Here is a 22,680-nt window from a genome sequence, read left to right on the forward strand (position 1 = left end):
TTCAGAGACCCAGAATAAGATGGAAAGAAGGCTTCAGGCCTGGTTACCAACTCAAGGTGGAGGAAGGTCTAACTGTTGATTGTCACTCCCTTGATCAAAAGGTTGCCTCTGAGCCCCACACAAGGAGATGCTTACCCTAGGTCAATATAATGGAAAGGAATGCTGGTATAAATTAGGCAGCCTGAACATAATTGAAATTATAATTTATGAGTACCTTGTGAGGTGATTTTTTGTGCATGTGTGTGGCAACAATAATTCCACCTTAGGTTTCTGTAATGTTTCTTTACTTTTTAAGAGTTGCCAGTAGATACTAATACCTCCCCCACCCCATTCCATTCTCCATATCTCTTGATTTTCTAAAACACTGGTGTTTTCTAAAACCAGATTACACCCCACCTAATAGCCCTATAGCTAAAAATCTCTCCTATAACTTCCCAGCAGCTTTGTGATAAAATCCAAATCACTGGCAGAATCCAGAAGTCCTCCTTAATCTGAGTCTTATAGCTCTTCCTGATTGGCATAAAAGCACCATTTGGATTCTAAATTCCATGAGACCAGGTACCATGTTTCCTACCAGACGTAAGCGATACTTGAAGTCATCTTTATAGAGAGAGACAATGTGAACTGGCTCTTCCTCTGTTCTTGCCATGACATCATGTTTCCAACTTCACAACTAGAAATCCAGTTCCTATCCCCCAAATTTCCTTCATCTCTCCATATCTTTTTCATTTGATCAGCACCCATCCAGCTCCGTGAAGACCTCACTGCTATATGTAGGAAGCCATCTCTACTTCTCCCAGAATGGGTTAAGCGTCCTCACCTGTGAGTCCTTAGCCCTTCTTCTCCTCTACCCTGGTCTTCAACTCTCCCTGTCTTTGTCACCACCAGCTCATAGCTCTTACCACTGTGAGCTTCTTGAAGGCAGTGACTATGTTTTTATCTTGTATTACTAACTTGAATACACAGAGCAGGAATTTAGTTGTGTTGAATTAATATGTTAGCTAGTTCATTTGATCCTCCCAAACCCTCTCTGATTAAGAAGGTATAACAGAAAAGGTCCTCTTAGTCTCATTCAGTAAACAGGCAGCTGAGGATTAGAGAGTTTGATAATTCATCCGAGGTTTTACATCTAGTTAGGAACAGAGCTTAAACTGAAATCTGAAATTGAGACCAGTATTCTTTGTACTGTTCTCTCTCTCTTTGCCCCCTCTTTCTCATGGGCACGCTCTGTCACCCCCCTCCACGCACATATATTACACACATGCATCTGTGGGGAGAGGAAAGTTACCCCCTTCCCCTCTTGATTCTTTTTGGCTGGTCATATAATTAAAATGGCAAAAAGCAAATTAAGAGGAGAAAATCAAGTTTAATACGTACATGTGGGGAATTCACATAAGCATGAGAAATTACAAAGATAGTAAGGCAAGATGAGGTATATATGTCCTTCTGGACCAAGGAGAAGGAGGTAGAGGTTTGGGATTTCTAGGGGAAGTAGGATAATCCCCAAGAAGATGAAAAGAGTTAATGCTTGGTAAACAAGTGTTTGCTGGGACATCTAGAGATAGTGGGGCTCAAAGAAGACTTTGATCAAACAGGCCCTGCCAGGTTCTTTCCTGTCTATCACACCTAGTTTGTATTATACTATAGTTATCTATGGTGATAGCCCCTTCTTGGAGGGGGCCTTCTATCTTATCTTAGTGGCAACAATAATTCCACCTTAGGTTTCTGTAATGTTTCTTTACTTTTTAAGAGTTGCCATATATTATATTAATACCTCCCTCTTTTTTAAAATTTCATTTCCCGTGTTCAAGCAGTTTGGTTTTTGTGTGTGTGTGTGTTTATTTAATTTATTTATTTATTTATTTATTTTTGGCTGTGTTGGTCTTCGTTTCTGTGCGAGGGCTTTCTCCAGTTGTGGCAAGCGGGGGCCACTCCTCATCGCGGTATGCGGGCCTCTCACAATTTATTTATTTATTTATTTTTGGCTGTGTTGGTCTTCGTTTCTGTGCGAGGGCTTTCTCCAGTTGTGGCAAGCGGGGGCCACTCCTCATCGCGGTATGCGGGCCTCTCACTGTTGTGGCCTCTCCCGTTGCCCGTGCTCCAGACACGCAGGGTCAGCGGCCGTGGCTCACGGGCCCCGCCGCTCCGCGGCATGTGGGATCCTCCCGGACCGGGGCACGAACCCGTGTCCCCTGCACCAGCAGGCGGACTCTCAACCACTGCTCCACCAGGGAAGCCCTAAGCTATTAACTTCTGATTGGAGTATTTTCAGGGTTTGCATAGCGGTATCGAACTCTTCTTCCATTACTGCAGAGAGATTGCTTTTTCCAATTCATAATGTTTAAAGCTTGGGAATAAGACGCTCAGTGCTGAAAAGACATTGGGATTGTGATACACAGCAGATTCCCTGTGATTTCTCGGCAAGCATGTTTATGTGGCACAACTTTATGAACAAAGGAACTCATGTTTGTAATTTGGCTGGCATTTAGGGTGGAGTATTTGGTGACAGAAGGAGACTGGTATCCAAATCCACATGGTCCTGACCACTTAGTCAGGAACCCTTTATATATTTGGTTGTCACATAAAATAAAAAGACTAGAGTGGTTTACAGACAAGGTTAGAATGGAAGCTGTAATTCCCAGGGTCTGGGGTATTCCATGACTTTTGCCAGTGGTGCTGTAGTGTCCAAACGCCTCCATTCTCCATGTGCTCCTGTCAACATGTGAGAGTGAAACAGATTGCAAAATAGCTGATATAGGAGGTCTGTTGTCTGGTTTTGGCAGCTGTAAAGCTTATTTCTGTCACCTAACCAAAGTAAGTCCAGATTTTTTATCCACCCGTATATAGTTTGTGGTTTGGGGCAGCTTAATCATGGAGGCAGCTGCAATATCCTAAATTGTACAAGGGTGACTTCTGAGACATCCGGAACATGTGGTGATTTGGCAGATATTTGTTCCCAAAATGGTGGTGCTAGAGTCATTTGCAATTTCCTTGAGAGGTTTAAAGATGTCATCTGTGGAATCAAACCACAGAATTTGATTTGCATTATTGTCCTGGTATGTCACCCAAGAAAGGTCCAGTGTCATGTTTGCTTTTAATGCAAAGGGAAAATTTTTCACCTATTTATCTGGGTAAGGGACAGTCTGGGCTTCTACAGATTTTTTTCTGGGGCCCAAATGACTCACTAAAAGAAGATGCAGAGTGATGATTTTCTTGTCATGGATATCATACCCTGCCGCTCATCCATCTTACGTACTTAGCCCACCACGTTCACATCAGCAGGAACCAAGACTAGTTCAGGCTCTTTTGCACTATCCAGATGTTGACATAATCAACAGTCAGGCTGTTTGGTAAATTAGCATAAGGGGGTAAGGGAGGGTTAGTTAGAACAAAACACAGGTTGAAAATGAGCCCAGAGTGGAGACTTAGAGGAGAAATAAGATAGAGACAAGCACTCTCCAGCTAGCCTTCTAATAAATGATTAATAAATGCATAGAAAGGGTTTGTTAATAAGAAAAAGTGTTTTTGTGTTTTTTGTTTTTTTTTTTAATGTGTGTGTATAGGGAGTCTTAAAAGTGGGGAAAGGGAGATAGGTGAAAGTGAGGCTTCTTGATCTGTGATCTTGGGAAAAGCTCTCTACTTCATGATGCTGGCTGCTTCTGGGGCCTGGGAATTGGCCCTGGAAATCTTTTAAAGTCACCTGGGGGATCTGTCTCCCACTTGTCTTGAGAGGGATGTTCTGGGCCTACGTTGGCATGGCTTGCATGGATCCAGGAGGATTTTCCTTTTGACGACAGTGTAGGTGGTTGGCAGTACCTCATAAGGTCCTTCCCAGGGAGGTGACAGCACATGTTTTCTTCTCAAGACCTTGATGTACACTTGGTCTCCTGGTCGAAAGGATGGCGAGCCTTATCAGTTGGTGGAAGCCAAGCCCCTTTTACCTTCTTCATGTACATTTGTTGTGGTATCTAGCTAGTCATATCATCAGGTTGTTCACTTAAGTTCCCATAATCTTCACTTAACCCAGGAATGGAAGGTTTAGAAATACCAATGGACATTGGGTATCCAAAGACCATTTCGAAAGGGGTCAGTCCATGTCTCCTATTTGGAGTATTCTGGATCTTTATAAGGGCCAAGGGCAAAGCTTCTGGCCATTTAAGTCCAGTTTCTTGACAGATCTTTTCTAAAGTTTTTTTTATGTCTAGATTTTTACGTTCCACTTTCCCTGAGGACTGAGGATGATATGGGGTCTGAAATTGTAATGAGTACCCCAGAGTTTTTGCAAGCAAGTTCTTTTATGTTGTAAAATGAGTTCCTTGATCTGGTTCAATCCATAAAGGAATGCCAAAGTGAGGAATAACCTCAGTTATTAATGTCTTTACCACTGTTGTGGCTGAGGCACGTCTAGTCCAATAGGATTCAGCCCATCCACGAAACATGTAGACAGCAGCCAAACAGTGAGAATAGCCTAAAGCTGGGGGGAAATCTATAAAATTCATTTGGAGGGCCACAAAGGGGAATGTGGGCCTTGAAGGATTTCTTGGGGCATCCCAGGTATTTCCCAGAAATTTGGGGAGATTTACAAGTAGTGCACAGGGAAATACTTGGGTCAGAAATTTTATGGATGCCGGGGCAAAACCAATTGTCTTATAGTTCCTTAATTCTCCCCCATCTGCACATATATCCCACTTGATGGGATATAAGCCAAAAGGTCTTTACCACTGTTGTGGCTGAGGCACGTCTAGTCCAATAGGATTCAGGAAAGGGGGCTATAGGAAGTCCATTTGGCCTGATGTATCCATCTGGTAATTGTTTAGCACCCTTTTGCACCCATTTGCCTTTTTCAGACTGCGGGGCATTTGCTTAACCCTTGATAAAATCAGTCAAGAATAAAGGCAAGTTTAAAAATTCGGTAGAGAAGGAATAAGGGTGTCCTTTTTGAGCTAGATTTTAGCAACTCTGTCAGCCTGATCATTTCCTAAAGATATAGCATTTCCTTGGTATGGTCTGAACAATGAACAACAGCAGGTTTAGAAGGGAGGTGAATATCTTGTAATAAGGCAGCTGCTATATGGTCATTAGCAATAAGAGTACCTGCAGAAGTTAAGAGGCCACGGGATCTGCAAATTGTGCCAACAGCAAGGCAGACTCCAGAAGCACATCTGGAATCTGTGTAACTAGTGGCAGTTTTCCCTTCTGCTAAGGTACAAGCTCTAGTAAGAGCTATGAGCTCAGCAGCTTGGGCTGATTTTACTGTGGCAGCAGAATGCAGCAGGAGCCCCACGAGGGGAAACTGCAGCATAACCAGTTATGTTTCCCAAGAAACTGCACTGACGGGAGCCATCACAAAATAGAAGTCAGTCTGGGTTACCTAAAGGGGTGTCTGAGAGAGCCTCTCGTGGCTTTGAGACCATTTCTACGGCTGCGAGGCAATCATGTGTGATACAGCGGGGCTCTCCATCAGGGAGGGGTAGTAAAGTAGCTGGATTCAAAGGGTTATAACGATGTAAGATGATGAGAAAGTCAGCTCATAAGGGGCCTGTCACCGTGTAGAGAGTTGCTGTATCCTTTGAACTTGTAGAATAGCTGACACCACCTGGGGAACATAGAGATGAATAGGGGAGCCTAACCTGCACACTGGCTTTGTCAATCAAGGCGGCAGCTGCAGCCACTGCATGGAAGCATGGGGCACACCTAATGCCGCAGGAGCTAACTGGCATGAGAAACATGCTACAGGGACATATCTTGAGAAGCAGAAGATTGTCCTAGAATGCCTGCAGCAGTCCCATTATTTTCATGGCAGTATAGGTGAACAGGTTTGTCAAAATTAGGTAAGCCAAGAATTTGGAGTGTGGACAAAGGTAATATTAAAGCTTCAAAGGAGATTAATGCCTCTGAAGGGCCAGGAAATAGGCTCTGTGTTGTGATCTAGGCGAAGAGCACACAGAGGTTTAGCAAAGGCTGCAAAATTAGGAATCCATTGGCAGCAGTAGCCAACTGCCTCCAAAAGTTCACATAACTGTTTTTTTCATTTGGAGGAGGGGAATGGACAAAATCGACTTAACCCCATCACATTCACCATTGTGAATGAATTCTAGGTCGAGCGATGATGTTAACCAGATATTCTAACCACGGTGTGCTGATGTGACTCCAAAAAAAAATGTTTTACAAAAGTATTTGGCAAGATCTTTATTGAAATAAGAGATGTTTTTGTTTAACCACCAGAACCTCAGTAAAAATTGGGACTATTATTTCTGGAGATTCCAGAACTTCCTTTGGAAACATCCCCCAACTCAAAAGAAAGTCTGATGTAGCCTCGTAAAAATCCATGTTGTAATAGGTGCTGTGTCACTGAGAACCACCGAAAAGACAGGGTTAAGGGCACAAAACGAGCTGCAAACCATATATGGAGAAACCCTTTTCTTCACACTTGTGATGAACTCATGTTCTGCTTTCCGTTTTCTCAAAGCTGAAGTCGACTGTGCTTTGTAAAACTGGCTCACCGACCCTCGGGACCTGCAGTGCCTCTGGATTCCAGCCTCCGGGGCTCCACACCAGACAGTCTGAGCATGCGAGTCACACTTGCTGTGACAGCCTGGATGCTCTCTGTGGTCTCCGGTTCTTCCTCTCCAGCAAATACTTTGCCAGATATCGAAAATGAAGATTTCATCAAAGACTGTGTTCGAATGCACAACAAGTTCCGATCAGAAGTGACTCCAAAAGCCAGTGATATGCTATACATGGTAAGAAAAACATGAGTGCTTGTGGCAGAAGTCAGTAAAAAACAACTAATGTGGATTGATTCTGGTGGTGAATCCTTGGTAATCCTGACCAGTGCTCTTGCGGTGATGAAGGTGTGCTTTAAATTCACCACCTGTGATCAAAACGAACCCAGTTTCGCTCTGCCTACTCAGTTCTTGTTATAAAGCAAGTATGCTTTACTTCTTTTTTTGGACGCGTCCTTTGCACACGTCCTCAGGTGCAATTTATGTCTCTTTTTTGCCTGTTACTTTTTGTGAGGTTTTTTTGGTTTCGTTTTTTGTCTCTAAGTTGACTTTTTTTGCTGCCGGCAGAGTATTGACTTTCTCAGGAAGGCCGCAGGGCGTCTGGGGGAAAGGCTAGGATTTTGATTCAGTCAGCCTTGGGTTTGAATCCTAGGTCTGTGGCTTTGGCCTGGTTTTTAACCTTTCTGAGCTTCTTATGATAGGGGCTATTGTAGGTATGAAATTACAGAAAATATGTGAAACCAGCATATGTTATTTTGCAGCATAATAGACCTTCAGTGAAATGTTGTTCTGTGTCACTCACTTTTTTTTTTTTTTTTGCGTTACGCGGGCCTCTCACTGCTGTGGCCTCTCCCGTTGCGGGGCGCAGGCTCAGCGGCCATGGCTCACGGGCTCAGCCGCTGTGCGGCATGTGGGATCTTCCCGGACCGGGGCACGAACCCGTGTCCCCTGCATCGGCAGGCGGACTCTCAACCACTGCGCCACCAGGGAAGCCCTGTGTCACTCACTTTGATTCTAAATTCCTCGAAACTAGATTATCATGTCTCCCACTAACCCTAGTCAAAACTTGAAGACCATAATATGATCCTCCCCATATGGAGGACCTACATGTTTGTGGTCCTTCTCCATTCTGGACCTCGCGCCTCACCTCCCATGCAAATTCCCACTTTGCTCACTGTGGTTACAGTGTTGGGTAACAGGTTCCATTCTTGACCCTCCTAGTGTTTCGTATTTATTTCTGCAGACTTGGGACCCAGTACTAGCCCAAATTGCAAAAGCATGGGCAAGAAACTGTCAGTTTGCCCACAACAGACAGCTGAAGCTACCCCACAAGCTGCACCCCAATTTCACTTCACTGGGAGAAAACCTCTGGACTGGGTCTCTGTCCCTCTTTTCTGTGTCTTCAGCTGTCACAGACTGGTACAACGAAATTCAGTACTACGACTTCAAGACTCAGAAATGTGACAAGGTCTGTGGCCATTATACTCAGGTAAGGATCTGCCTTATATATTGAAGCCGTCATTTCAAGGGTGAGGAGAAAGCTGGAATCTGGTGTTAAGGAAAATATAGAGTAAGCTAGTGTACCTGTAAATAGGAGAGAGTAGGGGTTACAGGCTTACTTTAAAAATAAATAAATGGAACAGACTCCAATACCAGAGGAGACAGTGCTTGAAGAGTGTAGTTACATGGACGTAGGTAAAATGTGAGGGCCCGCCAATCTGTACAGCCTTTGAATAATTTTGATCACACCTGTCTTCCCGTGGTATTTTGTTCCATTTGTGAGCAATCAAAGGACCTTATGAGCGAATGGATGTATTCCAGGTACGAGTTCTCTAGGAAATTTGAGTCAGTTGTTCTGGGCCTATAAAACTGGGAGAAATAAGCCTCTCAGACAGAAGCAGCAACAAGAATTGAAGGGGACTTCCCTGGTGGTCCAGTAGTTAAGACTCCGCGCTCCCACTGCAGCGGCCATGGGTTCGATCCCTGGTCGGGGAAGATCCGCATGCCGCGCAGTGTGGCCAAAAGAAAAAAGAAATTGTGGTCATAATAGTTGATGCTTCCATATCCTCTTAGTTTTTCAAACATGGACTAAGAATCTATGATGTGCCACATAAAGAGGAAAAAAAAAAAAAGTCCCAGACCCAGTGGAGAGGTCAACATATAAATTTGTACAAATAATCCTGTAGCTACCCTGCACCCACATCTACAGTATTCGTCTCAATAGCCACATTCAGAGCTACTCGATGAGATTTTTTTTTTTTTTAATTCAAGTTGGTTTTGGCTTCCTAACTCTAACTCACATTTGCAACATGGTGGAAACAAATCCCTAGGAAAAGTCTTCTATAATCTTCTTAATAGTACTGCCTCCCTATACTGGCCACATTTTATTTATTTTATTTCCTGGCAGTCCTTGTCAAGCCAGTAACTAAAGGTAGTGAACCTATGTTTGACTGGTTTTAATGTAGAAAAAAATGGTTGAAGTGACGTCTGAGGGCAAAAGCATTTCTAACAAGCCAGTTAACTTGGAATATTAGGTGTTTTTAAAGAGCAAAATGTTGGTAGAAAAACTGTCAATATAGTTCAGCCTTATAAAGATTCTGACCTCACTGGTGGTGTTATAGATGAAACACGTTTGGCACAGTTATAGGAAATTGTTATAATGAGAGGGAAAGGGTTGATTTCAGTGAAATTTTCATCTTAAGGTTATTTTAATCAAGGAGGAGCTATCAAATCATCAGTAGCCTTGGTCCCTTTCTTGGAAATATAAGTAAGGTCTCCCCTAGACTTGCCCAATAAGCCATCAGTTTTGGTTTATATTAACAAATAAACTTAGCCAGAAAATAAATTTCATTGGATTCCCACAAATCCTAAAGGGCAAGAAAGCTAAATCCAGAGTGCCTACAAGTGGTATCTGGTGCCATTATGCACTATGGTATTAATCTCGAGAAGTAATTGTCAGTCTGAAGGTGCTGACTCTCAGTCAGTGTTTAAGCTTCTCCCCTATTCTAGGCACTTTGTCAGGTACAGGTCATGTGTTTTAGTCCAGACTCCTGAAAAAACAGAGCCTGAGATAATAGCTTACGTGCTAAGATTTTGCTTGGGAGTACCATCGCAGAGAAGTGAGAGGGAGGAGAAATGGCTTGTGGGGCAGGGAATGAGGGACTCAGCTGGGGATGGCCCCTGACCCTTAGGAGGGGACTTTTATTTGGAAGAGTCGTGTGTAAGTGGATGTATTATAGCGCATAGCTAGTGCAGCTCGCAGAAACTGACAGGGTGCCATGGGAGCAATGGGGACAGAGCAACTGACCTGGCCAAAGGGAGGTATGGAGACACAGGACTTGTTCATAACAGCAGGAGACATATAACTTGGTTCTTAAACTGAGTGAGAGTTTGTCAAATGAAAAGGAATGTAAAAAGAACTCCAGGCAAAATTAACAAGGTGTAGAAGATGTACAATGTGTACAAATGAACTTGGCATTTTAGAAGAATGGCAAGCAGCTTAACCCACCAAATACACAGTGATCCAAAGACTGTTAAATTGACAACAGTCTCCTAAACCCTGCAAGTTAAAAGACACTTCATGTCCATCATTCTAGGAAGTCAAAACAAGAGGAGGAAACTTCATTCTATGTCATAGAGGCCCGAGATCTCAGAGATGGCCCTCCCCAAATTAACAGAGCTTACTTGTAAATCTTCCCCTTGCATCTAGGGGGAAAAAAGGAGGGCTAATATTTGGGACATAAGAAAACATGTCCTAAAATCCAGTTCCTTTCAGACAGGTAGCAGAGCCCAAAGTGAGTGATCCTAACCTGTTATCTTTAAGAGACCACTACAGTCTACCCCCCAACTCAAATGATGGAGAGGATGTCCAGGGACCCCCTGGGTCTGGGAAGAGGCAGTACCAGCAACTACTTTTTAAGTGAATGTGGTACTTAGCTCTCTACATTTAAGATCTCATTGAACTCTCACCACGCACCTCTAAGAGATGCTATTATCCATAGATGAATAAACAGGCTCAGAGGGGTCAAGAAGTTGTTATCCCAGTGTCATTTAGCTAGTAAGAGGAAGAGCTGAGATTCAGATATATGTTGCTTATCTAGTAAAGTAGTAGTATTTAGTAGTCATTGAACAAAGTTTAGATTTCTTCCATGAGCTGTTTCTCCATCAATTGGAAGAAGGCTCTGACAGCTTGATTGAAGACTTCCTGTTTTTATCCTTGCAAGAAATCTTGCTGGGAGGTCCAAGATTACTCAGTTGTACTTTTAATTTCATGCTGGAAATTACCTCAAGTGGGTATTTATAACTTCCCATTTACCCTCTTCTTAATTGTTAATAAAAAGCAAGCTATTCTCAGATTTTGGCCAGTGAGCAGTGGTTGTACAGAGTAAAGACAATAGATTCAGATGCATTATTTATTTATTTTGTGGCTGCGTTGGGTCTTCGTTGCTGTGTGTGGGCTTTCTTTAGTGGCGGCGAGCGGGGGCTACTCTTCATTGCGGTGCGCGGGCTTCTCATTTCAGTGGCTTGTTGCAGAGCACGGCCTCCAGGTGCGCGAGCTTCAGTAGTTGCAACACCCGGGCTCTGTAGTTGCGGCACGCGGGCCCTAGAGCGCATGGGCTTCAGTAGTCGGGGTGCGTGGGCTCAGTAGTTGTGGTGCACAGGCTTCAGTAGTTGTGGCGCGCAGGCTCTAGCTGTGGCGCACGGGCTTAGTTGCTCTGCGGCATGTGGGATCTTCCCAGGCCAGAAATCGAACCCATGTCCCCTGCATTGGCAGACGGATTCTTAACCACTGCACCACCAGGGAAGCCCCCAGGTGCATTATTACTTCATGAAAGTGTGATATTTGTTGACATGTTAACTCAACGCTTTAGTTCTGTCTTCACTAGAGATTTAAATTGTGGAAGAATTCTGGTGTATTAATATGGAAGATTATTTAGGTTAGATATTTTGTTGCCGACAGTTCATCTTTGTAAAGTTTGGAAATAGTTTGACCTAAATAGCTGGGCGGGGGGACTCCTCTGGTGGTCCAGTGGCTAAGACTCCACGCTCCCAGTGCAGGGGACCATTTTAAATTCATGCTGGAAATTAATCTGCTCAGGGAACTAGATCCCACGTGCCGTGACTAAAAGATCCCGCGTGCCACAACTAAGACCCGGTGCAGCCAAATAACTAAATAAATATTTTAAAAAATAGCTGGGTGGGCAGCAGCTCAGGTTTGATAGTGCTAAGAATGCCCACTAGATGGCACTATTGATCTCATTTCGTTTTATCCCCACCCGTTGAAATTTTTATTTTTACACCCTCCCAGAACCAACGGAAGTGTGCGATGTTTCACTGTTTGTCTAGCTGATTTTGTACATGCTGCATATTACTGATAATGAGTCAGATGGACTCCTACTGAGAATTGAAAGGGGAAGATGGTGTAAAGGGGTTGTTAGCTAGAAGGAAGAGACATGCCTGTCCCCACTAGGTTGGGTTCCCCAGATGCAATGTTTTTGTTAGGTATAGGTTGCTGATTCTGCTAAGAAGGAAGGCACTCTGGAAGCATCTTGCTTAGGGCGCGTACTGTCCTCACAGCACTTTGTGGTCAAGTAGCATTAGGTTCCACCCCTCATCTAGGAAAAACTGGGGCAGTATGTATTTATTGATTTGTTATGAGGTTAAACATGTTGCATGTAACATGCTGAACACTACCCGGCCACTAGGAAAATTCTCAATGAGTAGCTCTTAATGTTTTTAAATTATTTTTGTTTACCATATTAAAAAAATGAAAACATGCAACAGGAATCTGCCTGATTAAAAAAAAGTTTCAAATTTTTAAAGAAGAAAATTAGTCATAAGAGAATAAAACATGAACATCTGCTGAGAGCTTGCTATGTTCCATAAGCTGTTCTAATCACTTTCTTATTAGCCCATTTAAAATGTCAAAATAAGCCTGTGGAGTAGGTGGTGTTACCCTCATTTAATAGAGAGGAAGCTGAGGCCAAGGTCACACAGTGGGTGGCTGAGCTGAAATATAAACTTGGTCTTTGTAACCCCAGAGCCCACAGAGTTGAACCCAGAACCTGAATGCCCATGAAGCTATTAAAAAGAGGCCAACTTGAATGGATAAGTAAACTGATACATCCATGCAATAAATATTACTTGGCAATGAAAAGGAGAGTGACTAGTAATGAATTCAACAGCATGAGTGAATCTCAAATGCTTATGCTTAGTGAGAGAAGCCAGATTGAAAAAGCTACATTTAAACTGATTCCATTTAGATAACATTCTGAAAAAAGTGAAACCACAAGGACAGAAAATAGATTAGTGATTGCCAGGGGCTGGGGGTGGGAGCTGACCACAAAGGGGCACAAGGGAGCTTTTGGGGAAATGTTCTAGATATTGAATATGGTGGCGGCTGCACAACTGTATGCTTTTGTCAAAATTCATAACCTAAAAAGGATGGCCTCTATGTTAATTACAGCCTGATTTAAAGAGAGCCCAACTAAAACACAAGATGAATGGTAACTAACATTTGCACTGTCTTGGAAAAAAGAGATCAGAAATGTAAAAGAAGGTAGAATAAAAGAAATAGCGTATAAAGCATTAAGTGTGTGGGAGGAACCCAAAGATGAAGAGTACTTGAGACTTGAGATACAACACTGGAGGAAAGTGCTCAAAGACTAAAGGATCAAAATATAAAATGATTGACTCAGGAGATCGTACTCCCAACATGGCCAGTTAGCACGCATAAGAATCACCTGAGGAACTTGTTAAAATAGGGAAACTTTTTGGCTGAATAATGTTCCAATATGTGTGTGTGTGTACCTGTGTGTATATAAATATACTACATTTTCCTTAAGGAAATCTGGTCATTAGCATGGATAGATCTACAGGTATTATGCTAAGTGAAGTAAGTCAGACAGAGAGAGACAAAGACCGTATGATCTCATTTATGTGTGGAATCTTAAAAAAATAAAACGAACGCTTAGAAAACAGATGGGTGGTTGCCAGAGGTGGGGGATGAGTGAAATGGGTGAACGTGGTCAAAAGGTACAAACTTGCAGTTATAAGATAAATAAGTCCTGGGGATGTAATGTACAGCATGGTGACTAGAGTTAACAATACTGTATTATGTATTTGAAAATTGCTAAGAGTATATCTTAAAAGTTCTCATCACAAGAAAAAACTTGTAACCATGTGTAGTGATAGGTGTTAACTAGATATTGTGGTGACCATTTTGCAATATATACAAATACTGAATCACTGATTACATTGTACACCTGCAACTAATATAATTTTGTATGTCAGCTATATCTCAATTTTTAAAAAATACAGATTTCAAGGACAATTCCAGTGACTCTCATGCAGTAGGACTGAGATGGGCCCAGAAATCTGCATTTTAAACAAAGCACCCCAGAGGAAGTCACTTTGAGATGCAGTGAATAGAAATGAAGAAATTTAAATACAAAAATGATTGGGAAATTAAAGTACAAGCATCAAACCTGAGAATGAACGGCCATAAAACTAGGTGCTCTCGGGGAGATGGAGGCCTGATTTACTTGGTTACCCGGAGTTCCCTGCAGGGGATTCCAGGGTGTGAGATGGGAAGGGAGACACCCCACCTCAACCAGGGAGGGCCGTCCTTCACCAAAGGAGAGCACTGATCCTCTGTGGGAGACCAGTACCTGCCTCCCTAGCTCCTCCCCAGTTGTCACACAAGGAGGAGGACAGAATGCAAAGTGTCCCAGCCCCCTTGATGCTGCCCACCCCTCCCTAGCTCCTCCCCCATCTCCTACTCCATCCACAAGCTGTGGAGGAGCTGCCTCCATCCTAATCCTCTTCCCCTACTCTACACTCTCTCCCCAGAGAGCTGTTCTTAATAGATATTTTTTTCTTTTTCTTTTTTTTTTTTTTTTTTTTTTTTTTTTTGAGTAAACCCACCCCTCCCTAGCTCCTCCCCCATCTCCTACTCCATCCACAAGCTGTGGAGGAGCTGCCTCCATCCTAATCCTCTTCCCCTACTCTACACTCTCTCCCCAGAGAGCTGTTCTTAATAGATATTTTTTTCTTTTTCTTTTTTTTTTTTTTTTTTTTTTGAGTAAATTTGACCTTTTTCAGCAGACACACCGGCCTTGTCTCAGTTCTGTGAGTCTTTCCCACCCGGGGTTGGTTCACACAGGTGTGCCCTCTGCTGGGAATCTTCTCTGGCCTCCCAGACCAGCTCACTTTCAGCATCGGCCTCACTAACTCCGAGCAGGACCCCTGCTGTAAACCCCCTGAGCACCCTCTGCTTCCCCTTCCCAGAGCTCAAAACCCTAGCCTAATGGTTTCTTGACTGCTTTTCTCTACATTTTGTGAAGGCACCCACTGGCTCCAGCTCATTCATCTCCCTGTATTTGGTACAACTAGTCACAAAGTTGCTAAATATATATATATGTAAAAATAATTTAAAATTCAATTTCATATCACTGTAAAAAGGAGTGCATTTAATTGCTGGCTTAAATCCACATACTAGATTTTTTTTTTAATACTTTAAATACTTTTTTCTTCAGCCTTCTATTACAGCAAACAGTCTCCGGATGAGCTGTGTAATTTGTGTGGCCTAATGCAAAATGAAAACGTGGATCCCCTTGTTCAAAAATCACGGGAAAAGTGCCACTGAAAGTGCTAAAATGCGTGACAGCACTGAATTAAACCAAGTATGGGGCCCTTCTGATCACGGGGTCCAGTGAGACAGCACATACCTCTCCCGGAAGCTGGCCCTGTTCTTGCTTTCCCTCCTATGCCACCAGCCACTCCTTTTCAATGTTTTGCTGGCTGTTTTTTTTTTTTCCTTTATCCCATGCTCTCATTTAGTTGTTTATCTGTATTATCTTTGCTTGCAAGATGTAATCCATTCCCACTTCTTCCAGGTTTGTGTCTCGAGCCATGCTCTACCCTCTGACCTGCAGATGGTCATCTGACGGGCATCTCAAGAGTAGCAGGAACTGAACCCCTTGTCTGTGTTCCCACCCACTTCTTCCTTCCCTCATTTTCCCCGTCTCAGGAAATGTTGTTCAGACCCAAACATTAACTTGATTTTTGTCTTTCCCTCTTACCTCACCCTCAAACCAAAAGCAAATTCCTTCAGCTTTACCCCTAAGCTGAACCATGAACCTGGTCAATTCTAGGGAACCCCACTACCATCACCGAAGTGAGAGTCACCATCTGCTCTTTCCAGTACCAGTGAAGCGGTCTCCCGAATTCCCTCCCTCTTTTCACCCTTGTTCTTCTCAGTCCATCTAGTTTAACAACCAAAGTGACCTTCCTAAGACCTGAAAAAGGGACTCCCTCCCTCCACTACAAGATTCCCCATGAGCTGCTCCTCTATCTCTGACCGCATTGCCTGTGATCCTCCCCCACTCCTGGATCCCAGCTCCGCTTGCCTTTATTTACTTATTTATTTATGGCCATGTTGGGTCTTCGTTGCTGCGCACGGGCTTTCTCTAGTTGCGGCCAGCGGGGGCTACTCTTCGTTGTGGCGCGCGGGCTTCTCATTGCGGTGGCTTCTCTTGTTGCGGAGCACGGGCTCTAGGCGCGCCGGCTTCAGTAGTTGGCTCACGGGCTCTAGAGCACAGGCTCAGTAGCTGTGGCGCACGGGCTCTAGGTGCGCGGGCTTCAGTAGCTGTGGCGCGCGGGCTCTAGCGCGCAGGCTCAGTAGTTGTGGTGCACCGGCTTAGTTGCTCCGCGGCATGTGGGATCTTCCCGGACCAGGGCTCAAACCCGGCTCCTCTGCATTGGGATCCTTAACCACTGCGCCACCAGGGAAGCCCCTCTGCTTGCCTTCTTTCTGCCACTCTGGCACGCAGGCAGACTCCACGCCAGGGCCTTTGCCCCAAGGCCCCTCTGCACGGATGCTCTTCCTCCATCAGTTGGTCTCCTGCACGGTTTGAGCGCTGCCTCTTCATCATTCAGGCCTCACTTCAAATGCCGCGTCCACACTCAAGACGCCTTCCCTGTACACCCAAGTGAAAGCAGCCCTCTTCCTCCCTAGCAGTCACTCTATCCTGTTAGCCTGTTTTATTTCTTCATTGCACTAGCTGTCAAAATTAGCTGTTATTATTTGTTTATTTCACACACACATACACACACACACTTTCCAACCAAATTCTGACTACCTAAAACTTCCCTGGTGGTAACTGCTTTACCTAAGTAGAGTTAATATGCCTCACTGTGTTTAAGAAGGCCTATTCATACTCAAGTGTTCATTTTAGTATCTCTCTCTTCTTAACAATCCGTATTTTCTTTCAGATTGTTTGGGCAGATAGTTACAAAGTTGGCTGTGCAGTACAGTTTTGTTCTCGAGTTTCTGGCTTTGATAGTCTTCGCAATGGAGCACATTTTATATGCAACTATGGACCAGCGTAAGTGCCCAAATTAACCTCTTTCTGGGGAAAAAAAAAACTATTTTAGAAGTATTTATCTTCATTATAGAAAATAAATCTGGGTAATAAAGACAGTGTAAAAGAGAAAATTAACGTTACCCTTAATTCCTCTGCCCAGAGATCTACTCTATTTACATTCTGATACCTTTTTCTTTGTGTGTTTGTGTGTGTCTGTGTGTACACCTTTATAAACACTACATAAACACAAACACACGGACACATTTTTTTTTACATTTTTTTGAATGTCATTTGGTTTTTCTTATTATTTTTTAAATTTATTTTTGGCTGTGTTGGGTCCTCGGTGGGGTTTTTTCCTTGATGTTTTGTACTAGGAACAACATAAAGCCAGAATCTCCAGGTTAGTTCTCTTCTCCCCACTTAAACAATACATATTTTCTGTCCCGGGAAATCCGAAAGATGGCCCCAGTGCAATAAGTCGGGGGCTCAGTGGTGAGCACGGTCTGAGTGGGGCCGGGGGATGCTGTTGGTGGTGGGTTGGGAGTTGAGTGAAAGGTGAGTTAGAAGACACTGAGTAAAGAAAGGTTTGTTTCTGGTTTTGTTTTTTTGGTGTTTTGGGTTTTTTTTTTTTAATTTTTATTTATTTATTTATTTTTGGCGATGTTGGGTCTTTCTGTGCGAGGGCTTTCTCTAGTTGTGGCAAGCGGGGGCCACCCTTCATCACGGTGCGCGGGCCTCTCACTATCGCAGCCTCTCTTGTTGCGGAGCACAGGCTCCAGACGCGCAGGCTCAGTAGTTGTGGCTCACGGGCCTAGTTGCTCCGCGGCATGTGGCATCCTCCCAGACCAGGGCTCGAACCCGTGTCCCCTGCATTTGCAGGCAGATTCTCAACCACTGAGGCACCAGGGAAGACCCACGAACACATTTTTAAGAGTAGGAGGACTAAAATGTTTTCAGGGACATAGATTAATTGGCTATTGTAATAACACCACAAGATGGGAAGATTAATATTCCATTATATTTATTAACTTATTAAAAACTTTTCAAACCAGAACAAAACAAAAACCCACTCTGAATTGAATTTCTCAATTTATATAACTTATTTCATTTACTTTTGATAGTTTTGTTTTTGAAACAGACATCATTTTTCTCCCTTTGGAAAATGGGAAGACACATGACATTCTCCTCCAACTTCCTTTAAACTTATATATGTGTGCTTATGCATTGTACACATACTTAGAAAACTGAGATAATGGAAATACATGTTTTCTTTTTACTTAAAATTACAAATCAGCATTTTCCATGGCATTGAAATTTTAAACATGATTACAGTAATTAAAAACAATGCCATAATGTTTGTATAAAGCTTACTATGTACTAAGCACAGTTCTAAGTGCTTTGCATATATTAAACTTATTTAATCTTCATAAAAAGTCTGTAAGTTCTACTATTACCCCTGTTTTGCAGATAAGACAACTGAGGCCCTGACAGGCAACCAACTTCCTACTTCTTTATTGGGCAGAATACTTTAGGTCCCTTTGTCTTTCTGTGTTTTTAATTTATTTTATTGAAGTATAGTTGATTTACAGTGTTGTATTAGTTTCTGGTGTACAGCAAAGTGATTCAGCTATACATGTATGTAATAGTTTGCATCTGCTAATCCCAAACGCCCACTCCATCCCTCCCTGATGTCCCCACCGGCTCTTGGCAACCATAAGTCTGTTCTCTATGAGTCTGTTTCTGTTTTGTAGGTAAGTTTGTGTCATATTTTAGATTCCAAATACAACTGATAGTATATGGTATTTATCTTTCTCTTTCTGACTTACTTCACTTACTTTGATAATCTCTAGTCCCTCCATGTTGCTGCAAATGACATTATTTCATTGTTCTTTTATGGCTGAGAAGTATTACACACACACACACACACACACACACACACACACACACACCCACCCACATCTTCCATCTTCTTTATCCATTCATTGTAGATGGACATTTAGGTGGTTTCCATGTCCTGGCTGTTGTAAACAGTGCTGCAATGAACATTGGGGTGCATGTATCTTTTTGAATTATAGTTCTGTCCAGATATATGCCCAGGAGTGGGATTGCTGGGTAATATAGCAACTCTATTTTTAGTTTTTTGAGGACCCTCCATACTGTTTTCCATAGTGGCTGTACCAATTTACATTCCCAGTGAGGGAATGTAAACCCTCACTGTTGGAGGGTTCCCCTTCCTCCACACCCTGTCCAGCATTTATTATTTGTAGACTCTTTAATGATGGCCATTCTGACCGGTGTGAGGTGGTACCTCATTGTAGTTTTGGTTTGCATCTCTCTAATTATTAGTGATCTTAAGCATCTTTTCATGTGCCTATTGGACCATCTCCATGTGTTCTTTGGAGAAATGTCAATTTAGATCTTCTGCCCATTTTGGGGGTTTTTTGTTGTTGTTATTGAGTTGTATGAGCTTCCCTTCGTCGGTTGCATCATTTGCAAATATTTTCTCCCAGTCCATAGTTTGTTTTTTTCGTTTGTCTATGATTTCCTTTGCTGCGCAAAAGCTTGTAAGTTTGATTAGGTCTCATTTGTTTATTTTTGCTTTTATTTGTTACCTTGGGAGACTGTAGGTATCTTTGTCCTAATCATTCCCATCTAGACAAAAGTCAGGCCTTTCCAGTACCATGTTTCTCCCAAGATGAATTCTATTTCCCTAGAAGTCACAACTGCCTTGTTTTTTGCTTGTTTTTGAAGTAGCAATTTTCCCCTCTTCTTTATAGTATGGAAGGCACAATTAAAGTATGAAGTAGCATAAATGACTGCATTAAAAACGTTCTAGAATTTAACTACTCAATGAGTACTGTGCTTTTTAACAATGAAAGATACTCCAATGATTAATGTCCATTTTGGATATCTTTTATAATTATCAGAATCTGTACTATATTCCTTTGACTATTTTCCACAGGGTAGCATAAGCATGAGTGTTAATCTGAGACAACCGGAATTAATTTGGAGCCAAACGAGATTTGAACATATCTTTTCAGTTGGAAATGAGGTGTTAATAAAAAGTAATGTCTCAACTCTGAAGATTAATGTATAGTATGAAGAGAGGAGTCCATGAACTTGGATTAGAAAAAAGTTACATCTTTTTCACTAACTTCTATTGAAAGTAACATTTCCTTATGAAGATAACACTCCAATCATTATCAGCAATAGCTATGACTGTACTGCACTACCTGTATCTTTATCACAGATATGTTCATATCACTTTCTAGTTGCTGCATCTCTCTCAAAATAGTTTTTATCACTACCTTGAAATTACTGTAATTATTAGACTCCCTGCTAGTTCTTACCTAATACTTAATAGAGAAGTACATATTGTATATCACAAATATTTTTAACATGTTAATAACTATTTCAACTTAATTTGTTTCCTTTATAATCCTATGAACTTTATTTTAGGTATTTTTAAACTATTTTGAGAAAGAGCCCATACGCTCCACCAGGCTGCCAGAGGGTACATGACATGAAAAAGTTAAGAACTCCTTTCCAAAAGTAGAGTTCCAAAAAAGATTAGAGCAGTGGTACGTTCACTGAAATAAATGAACAGCCTTTCATCATTACTACTCCAGAGATATTCGTGGGGATATAAAATGTTTGGTTATTATTTCATTTCCTAATCTGTGATCTTGGTCAATTACTTACACTGTGCCTCAGCCTCTAGCTATGAGGATTAAAAAAATTATAGTATCTTCCTCATAGGGTTATTGTGAAGACTGATTCATTCGAGGATGCTTAGAACAGTGCCTCATACACAAAGAGTATTCAGTAATTATTATCTATTATTCATATCACATCTTTTATGTGAAAAATTACATTTTAGAAACTCCCCCATATTTCTTGTTACATTCTTTTGGAAAGCCCTTTCCCCAGCCAAATGGCTCCTATCCAATAAAAACTATGGAGGTTTGCTAGACTGAGAACAAAAATGTGGGTCATGGTAGCTTTTCTAAGATGGACAGTTTTTTGGATGACAGTGATCACACAGGCCAGACAGTATGTAGAGGGAGTACTGCTCTGAAATCAGACAAATCTAGGTTTCGTTCTGACTCTGACATCTGTACCTTGTGATTTTTGGCAAGTTACTTAATTTTTTAGAGGTTTAGTTTCCTTATCTGTAAAATTGAAATAAAAATAACTTCCTCCCCGAGTTGTCTTAAGAATTAACTGAGATGATTAAGACATAGGTTCCTAAACACAGGCACCTAGAATGAACTCTGCAAATATCAGCAGGCTTCCATTTCTGCTTCCCCCTCTCCTCTTCTCTTACCAACCCTCTGAATCTGTGGACTTCCATCCTAGGATTTAGCCAAGGACCATAATAAATTGCAATTGGAAAAAAAAAAAAAAAAGAAACCAAAAACTCTCCTAATGGACAGTTTTCCTCTACTTCACAGAGGCAATTACCCAACCTGGCCATATAAAAAAGGATCCACATGCAGTGCCTGCCCCAGTAATGACAAATGTCTGGACAATCTCTGCGGTGAGTAAAAGGAGCAATCTACCAATAATACAATGTGTTCAAAACTCTTGTAACTTTCTACAGAGCTAAGAATGCAAACATTTGTTATATCCTAACAGCTATTTTCAGGGAAAGTGGCATCAGGTAGCAAACGAATGGCTTACTGTCCTGGGAATGAATATATGGTTCAAGAGAAATTTAAAGAAGCAAATAATATTCTTTAGTTAGCACTAATCAGAAAAACAACAAACGACTCTGATGCTGGGAAACTGTAGACCCAAGATTTGCTAATTTCAGCAAGATAAAAAATTTGTATAACAAAGTTAACCAAAAGAATTCTGAATTGTGTGATACTACCTGTCCAAGCACTCAAGACTTGCATTTTCATCTGTAGAATTAGATAAATGAAATAAAGCTGCAACGTGACACTTTTTACTAGTTAGACAGCATTTAATGAGGAACAGTGTAGGCCAATGAAGATACATTTCCAAGGATGTTTTACATAACTTTGAAATCTTAATACATAATTGGCCAAGAGTCTATTTATGCTTACTGTCCCAGACACATTCCTTTCCATCCATGTTTTTTTTTTTTTACTTTTTGCCATGGTGTGAAGGAAAACCTCAATCGAGCTATTGCAGTCGTGCAAATCCTCTAGGACTTTTGTGTCCAGATCTGTTAACCATGTACCCCTCGGGGCTGCAGGGCTGGGGTGGGGTGCTAGGAGCAGGAGGGTAGAGTGGACTGAGTTTAATGGCATAAATTTTTGTTTGGCCAAAGTGTTGCATTGCTTACACGTTTCCTAAGGTCCCTTCCGGGTTTAAAATTATAAAATTCTCTTCAACTACTTTTCCCTTCCTCCTGATTTGTAAACACTGAGTTCTCATTTTTACTCCAGCTACAGAGACGCTTTTACTACCGGCTTTCTGAGCCAGTCATTTCTCTCCAGTTCAACCATTCTTTCCCTCAAAATTAGTTTTGTTTAGACAACTCACTAACATGTAGCCATAGTGCAACAAATCCCTTCTCAGAGCACCAATATGTTAACTGAATTTTTCATGTTACTCCAACACTACGAAAGCATGTCTTTTTTTTTTTTTTTTCCAAGTTAGGCAGTATGACATAAGAGTTAAAACCACAGATTTTTAGAAACAATATTTCTGAGTTCAATTTTCAGTTCCACCATTGTGACGCTGGGCAAGTGTCTGGACCCGTTTCCTCATTAATGAAATGTAGACAGTGGCACCTCTTCACAGGTTTCGTGACACGAATGAAAAAAAATTATATC

The 22,680-nt window shown here is 42.0% G+C and overlaps 1 protein-coding gene across 1 annotated transcript in view; it reads left to right on the forward strand.

The window, feature by feature from the left end:
• The window catches only part of GLIPR1 (GLI pathogenesis related 1), a 36,296-nt gene that overhangs the window by 11,710 nt on the left and 1,906 nt on the right, over positions 1-22,680 (forward strand). The window contains exons 2-5 of the mRNA XM_028490404.2: positions 6,470-6,743; positions 7,750-7,995; positions 16,782-16,894; positions 21,328-21,413. Of these exons, the coding sequence (XP_028346205.1) occupies positions 6,570-6,743; positions 7,750-7,995; positions 16,782-16,894; positions 21,328-21,413 (619 nt within the window). The 5' untranslated portion in view covers positions 6,470-6,569. The remainder of the gene's footprint in view (positions 1-6,469; positions 6,744-7,749; positions 7,996-16,781; positions 16,895-21,327; positions 21,414-22,680) is intronic.

The sequence above is a fragment of the Physeter macrocephalus genome, chromosome 6 (genome assembly GCF_002837175.3).
Source record: "Physeter macrocephalus isolate SW-GA chromosome 6, ASM283717v5, whole genome shotgun sequence".
NCBI lineage: Eukaryota > Metazoa > Chordata > Mammalia > Artiodactyla > Physeteridae > Physeter > Physeter macrocephalus.